We start from the raw sequence: 6,315 nt of genomic DNA, 5'->3' as shown, positions 1-6,315 counted from the left end.
GCTTGGAAAAACAAGTTTATGCCTTAATAGTAATAGTTAGAGAAGTCATGTCTATCCAACACAGTGTCCTGGCTAGTACCAAAAGCAGTCCTGCTATACTTGAGTGCTCCACCTGAACGATTGGTCCTGCAGGAAGGAGGGAGTCCAGGCTGGGTGCTGCTGGGTGCAGACTGCTTCTGGCGCTGGAGGCAGCCAGCTGTGCTGTTTCTGCACGGGGTGGTGCACAGTGTCCTGTCCGCACGGTAGACGGATGTTGCAGATTCTTGACAAACTCCTTCAGTGAGCTGGCATTCCTCTGCAGTCTCTCAGTTTTCTTTCTCCATTTCAGTGCACCCGTTGTCACGTGGTAACCAGCAATAATCAGCAGCATACATTTTCCTTCCTGCTCTCTTTTGGTCACTTTTTGGTCACCAGCTTTCATGCCTGGAGACTGTAATTTTTGTTCACTCTTTTTATTCTACACACCTTGAGACAAATCATTTTGCTGCCTAGAAAGAAAAGAGGAACTTCGTGGCATCTCTGACTGCAAGTCTAACCCAATTTTAAGTACTTTGCTATGTGCAGACCTGGTTCTGCCTTAACTGAAGTCTGCTGGTCAGATTGCTTCATGGAGTAGATTTTTTTTTTTACTTGAATAGCTGTTAAGTGTCATCTGAATACACATGTCCTCTTATAGTATCTCTTACAGCATCTAGCTCCCCAAAACAGCTTAGTATGGAGATGTGAACTGCCTCGCAGGCTACCAGTGTAAATGCACAGTTCTAATAAGCCAGCTTAACTCTAGAAGTAGCTGAGGAGAAGGATAAGACTTCAGTACTTGCCGCTTTGCTTATGCCCTGTCCCTTCAGTTCTGGCGGATGGAGTTTTTGCAAGTACCAGAAACACCAGCTCCAGAGCCTGCAGAGATGCTGGAAATGCAAGAGGATTGTCAGGAAGCACAAATCGGTATGTCTCATGACACGTGTTTTGTGCTTACCTTTTGTCTGGTCTTCGCTATATGTAGGTAAAATCCTGTGGTTATGCAGCGCAGAATGGACGATGGTTTGGTCTCAAAAGGCAGTAGACATGCAGTGGGCATAATAAATAGAGCATCGGAGTTCTTTGTTCACCACCTTGCTTGTGGTAGTTGCACACTGCTACGTGTAAGAAAAAATATGCCCGTGATAGCTTTTTTCTGTGAAGATTGTAATTTTCTGCGTGTGGTTGTTTCTGCTGTCAGTGAATCCGATGGATGCTACCATTGTCCAACAGCTAGATCTTTTTTTTTTTAATGGAATTATAGCATAACAGCAGAGTTTAAAAAATCTGTTGATGAAACTGTTTAGATAAGCAGTGCTGGCCATATCGTTTGCCCTGTCAGAAGATTTTGGTCCATGCTCAAGCCATCTCATCTTCCTGTTGCTCTCTTCCTATGGAAGATATGATCTGGATTTGGATCTGGATCGCATGATATTCGTTAGTAATTATCATATAAATAGATCTCTTCTTTTTCAGCGTCGCTAGGAATATAAATATCTTCGGCAGTTGCTTTTTTGTATTAACAAAACCTGTTGCTAATAAATCCCTCTCATGTTTCTCAGTCAGTCGGAGTTTCAGTACAGCTGAAAATGTTTCCTTGTGTAAGTTTTGCTGGGAGGCAGCAGGATCGGGTTTTGCTAACCTGAGTATTTTTGAAGATTTTACTCACTGTGTCTATCGTAGCCTACCTCAGACAGGCTATCGCAGTGAAAAAAGATGAATAGTGTGATTGCTGGCAGGAGCTGAACCTCTGCAAAGTCTTTGAGAAGGCTGCGTGCAGTGTCCCTCTGGTCATGCTGTGGTGGTACCTGTTGGGTTGTAGATAGCGCAGCAGCAGAACAGGAAAAAAGCTCAGGTTATATGCGGCCATGCTAACAATATCTTATCTCCTGTTGGGTGAATCCAGGGCAGGAAGCCCATGAAGAGGACAGCAGTGACTCCGAGGCAGATGATCCATGCCCAGGCCAGGACACAAAACTGCAGGAGAGCCAGAGTCAACCAAGCAGCACCAGCCACAGGCCTAGGTCATCATCAAACAGAGCAGCAGCAGCATGGTCAGCAGACAGTGGCTCTGATGACTCCAGGCGTTGGTCAGACCAGCTCAGCTTGGATGAGAAAGATGGCTTTATCTTTGTGAACTATTCTGAGGGACAAGCAAAAATGCATCCCCATGCTCAGGTTAACCACCCACACCCCAGCTATGCTGAAGCACGGCACTACAGCAAGCTTAAACCAGGTAAAAGAAATCAGGCACGTGCCCTCTGTCAGATAAGTGTGCTGTCAGCAGTGACCCATAAGGCAGTCTCTCTGTCTGTGCAGCTTTGAGCACGGTTGGCTGATAAATTCCAAAATGGTCAGTGAAGAGAGAAATTTGTGTGCAGAGGTTGCGTGTCGTTCAGGCTTTTCCTGAGAAGTTGTGGTCAGTTAACCCTGGCCAGTAGCTAAGCCACTTGGTCACCATCTCCACCACAAGCCCCTGCAGCAAGGTGGTGGAGAGAATAGAACAGTAGCAAGGGAACCTGTGAGTCGAGATAAGGATAGTCTAATAAGTGAAGAAGAGAGGAAGACAAAACAGGTGATGCAAAGTCAGTCACTTGCCTCCTCCCACAAATTGAATGGCAACCAGCCAGTCTCTGAGCGAATGGTTGCCTTCCCCCAAACCCCCTCCTCTGTTTTATTGCTGAGCACGGTGTTAAATGGGGTGGAAATACCCCTTTGGTCCGTTTGAGTCAGCTCTTCAGCTTGTGTCCGCTCCCAACTTACTGCACATCTCCAAACCCCTGAGGTGGCTTGAGGGGCAGAGCAGCATGAAGAAAAAGAGAAAGCCTTGACACTCTGCAAGTGCTGTGAACAACAGCCAAAACACTAGTATGTCATCGAAACAGTTTAAGTCATGTACCCAAAACAGCATTGTACGAGCTTTCTTGCAGAAAATTAATGGTAGTTGGAAATCTGAGTCTTGACTTTAATGTTTTTATTTTAATCCTTTAAAAACGAAGCTATCCCAGTCCTGTCAGGCTTTGGTATGGGGCTTCCCGAAGTACGTCACCATCCTCTGCAGCTCCCAACTGGACTTTGAGAAACTGGAGGCTCTGTGCGTTGTTTTGTATCCTCTCCTTTCTTACATGTGTTGGGGAACAGTTCAAAATTGTGTTTTCCCTGAGTGAAACTCACATCGGAGAGAGTTATCTCTGGGGGGAGATTTTTTCTTTCTACAAAGTCACATGTACAGTGTGGTGGGGGAAGAGGGAACAAAAACGAGGACAAGCAAATTTACTTTCTCCTCCTACTTCCCGTTCATTTCTAGGATACAGATGGGAGCGTCAGTTGGTGTTTAGGAGCAAACTAACTATGCACACAGCATTTGATCGCAAAGACAACGCACATCCAGCAGAAATCACTGCTCTCGGCATCTCGAAGTGAGTAGCTCGCCAGCGATTGCTTGAAACCTTTTTTTCGCTGTTGTCAGTGGGAAGCAGCAGGAACCAGCTGTTGCTCTTTGCATAATGCTGTTTTGTGGTGCTTCTCTTTAGAGCAGCCTTGTTCAGCCACCGAGATTTAGAAACTACTCATGGTAAGTAGACTTATTCAGCTGCACTGTGTTGCAGAGAGTGGTGTTTCACCTCCGCTTCTCAGTCAGTCCAGGCTAATTTGCAGATGACTTAATATTCCAGGAGTTCAACATGTTTCATATTCTGACATGTAAAACTGGTCATCAGTGTCTGTGTTACTGTGCCAGAGCTGCTCCAGGAACGCTTTTGCTTTTTTCTTGCAGGGATCACAGCAGAATACTTATCGGGGATGGCCGAGGCAGAGTGTTCAGCTGGTCCGTAAGCGATCAGCCTGGCCGATCTGCAGCTGATCACTGGGTGAAGGACGAGGGGGGAGACAGCTGCTCGGGCTGCGCAGTCCGGTTCTCACTCACCGAGAGGCGTCACCATTGCAGGAACTGTGGACAGCTCTTCTGCCAGAAGTAAGCCAGCCAACTCCTCCTTTGAGTTCTTTTCCATACAGAATTTCTGGCTGGGTAAAGCTGTTGCATAGCACAGAACTCTGCTGAAGGACTGAGGTTTCCCTTACCAAAATAGAAGTGATGAAGAAAAACCATCAAAACTCGCCATACTTCCAGGGAGGAATTAGATAAGACAGACCAGTCCCTCTATAAATCCAGTGAGCAAGACAGTCATCAGGAGAGAATGAGATCTGCTTGCAGCTTTGGAAACCTCCCTGTCACCCACCTGGGTGACAAATGAACTTAGCAAAGAAAAACAAACAAACAAAACCCTCCTCAAACAAAACAAAGCACAAACAAACAAACAAAACCTTGCAAAAAAGCAAACAAGCTTCTTTTGGAGCAGCTAGTTGTTCTTGTCAGCCTACAGGCAACCCAGTCGAAACGTAAACTGTGTGCAGGACTGTAAGGGTGCCAAGTTAGGAGCCGTAGCATGCAGCCTCAGACAGGAAAATGTGTGACACAGAGAGTGTATGCGACCTCCCCTCACCCAGAACTGAGGTGGGAGCCTCTGCTCTGGTCCACTGGGTCAGAGATGGCATTTCTAGTTCCTTCCCTGTAGCTATACTTTGAGTCTAAACTGGTGACAACAGCGGTTTTTAAGCTGCCTCTCACGGTCAGTGCGTTGATTCTGTGGTGACTGTACAACTTCTGCCGCTCTGCATTGCAGTTCTTTGTCCGGATAAGTTTAGAGAGTTTTCTGGTATTTGAAGTCATGATGATAATTTCCACACCTGGAGAGAAAATGGCCACGTTGAGAGAAGACCTGTGGTCACAGCGGTGTTTGTTTTCCTCTACAGGTGCAGTAGGTTTCAGTCCGAAATCAAGCGTCTGAAGATCTCCTCACCAGTCAGAGTCTGCCAGAACTGCTTCTACAACCTGCAGCACGAGCGGGGTTCAGAGGAGGGGCCCAGAAATTGATGGGGTCCTGGCAAACTGAGACCTCGTCCAGCCCCGCCGTCGCTCCAAGAGCTAGTGAGAGTATCAGCAGTGATCAGAAGGGATTAGAATATTGTCTGTTTACACTATAAGTTTATACTGCGTTTTAAGCACTAAAAGTAAAAAGGGATCATTGAACTGATTTGCGGGGACAGAAGGTAAATGAGGGGAACAGCATAATGACGTGAAGAGCAAGGCCCAGGAGGACGTGATTAACAACCACAACCCCGATAGAACTGTCAACCCCTAGACCCGTGTTGACGTGGCTGTGGAGAAAATCCTCACTTACCCTAAACGCCCGATCTTGTTTTTGTAGAGCTAGTCATCTTACCGGGGAGGGGGGGAGGGGAGGGGAAGGCTTTTTAGAAGATAGTTGTAAATCTGCCTTCTTCGCAAGCGACTGTGTATATTGTAAATAGGTATAACGGCCTTTTTATCTAAATATGAACTTAACTGCCTGTTACATGGGACTCCAGATTAACCACTCTACTTTGTGTGGCATCTTTATCTCATCTATCAATTTCAATATGAATGTTTAAAAAAACCAACAAAAACAAAACACAAAAACCAAACCAGAAGACTCTGAGGCATTATGCGTATTTCTGTTAAAAATCCAGTCTGTGCATGTTTGTTCTTTCAGTTGCCCACAGTATCTTAATTTTAAGTAAGGCTGTTCATAGAATTACGTGGATTTTTTCAAAAGAAAACATTTTTGAGACTGGGACTTGGGAGTATTTTATCCTAGCTGTAAGATAACCAGGAATTAAATTGTACACTTGTGTTGCATTTTATACCAAACTATTTACCACCTCAGTGTTGTTCATATTAATAAGGCCTCTTTTATACATATGTCAGAGCCGCAGTTTTGTTAATTACTTAATGTTCGTTAGCAGCTGATTCATGCAGTGCAAGAACCAGCTTTTACCTTCTTTAGTCAATAGCAATTGCCTCGCATATAGGTACAGAGTGAATTCCTTGTGCATAAAACTTTACTGCTGTTGTCCTGTAGCTTGTTTGCAAAAGAACTTGTGGAACAACAGGCATCGCTGTAAACCAGGGCGATCGATACTTGTCATGTCAGAAACACTTCTGAGAGCTGTCGTCGTGTTTCAGCACATGGCGTCAACTTGAGGACAGCAGCAGACTTTCATTACGGTTTTTAGGTTCCAATATGAATTTAATTGCAGTATTTTTTTACTACTCTGTCATTTGTTTTGCACTACATGTGGGATGAAGTAAGACACTGATATCCAGTGGGATTGGAACACGTGCATCGGACAGGCCCACGGGCTTAGCTTCTGAACGGGGTCTTGCCAGTGTGGTTTGGGTGGGGTGGGGGTGGGTGG

General features: G+C 45.5%; 1 protein-coding gene across 1 annotated transcript; it reads left to right on the top strand.

Moving 5' to 3' along the window:
* Positions 1-854: 854 nt before the first annotated feature.
* LOC104501437 (WD repeat and FYVE domain-containing protein 3-like) lies at positions 855-5,510 on the top strand. The gene is made up of 5 exons (XM_010145248.1): positions 855-945; positions 1,925-2,254; positions 3,326-3,437; positions 3,794-3,991; positions 4,831-5,510. Exons 1-5 carry the CDS (start codon positions 858-860, stop codon positions 4,949-4,951), a joined length of 849 nt encoding a protein of 282 aa, XP_010143550.1. The 5' UTR covers positions 855-857; the 3' UTR covers positions 4,952-5,510.
* The last annotated feature ends 805 nt before the right edge of the window (positions 5,511-6,315 follow it).

This window comes from Buceros rhinoceros, unplaced genomic scaffold (genome assembly GCF_000710305.1).
Source record: "Buceros rhinoceros silvestris isolate BGI_N320 unplaced genomic scaffold, ASM71030v1 scaffold621, whole genome shotgun sequence".
NCBI classification, from domain to species: domain Eukaryota; kingdom Metazoa; phylum Chordata; class Aves; order Bucerotiformes; family Bucerotidae; genus Buceros; species Buceros rhinoceros.
Note: the sequence above shows the minus strand (reverse complement) of the source record. Positions and strands in the feature narration are given on the sequence as shown.

Coding starts and splice junctions, on each gene's coding strand:
- LOC104501437 (XM_010145248.1), top strand. CDS start 858: ATGGAGTTTTTGCAAGTACCAGAAACACCAGCTCCAGAGCCTGCAGAG. Junction 946..1,924: donor TTGTCAGGAAGCACAAATCG/GTATGTCTCATG, acceptor GGGTGAATCCAG/GGCAGGAAGCCCATGAAGAG. Junction 3,992..4,830: donor GGACAGCTCTTCTGCCAGAA/GTAAGCCAGCCA, acceptor TTTCCTCTACAG/GTGCAGTAGGTTTCAGTCCG.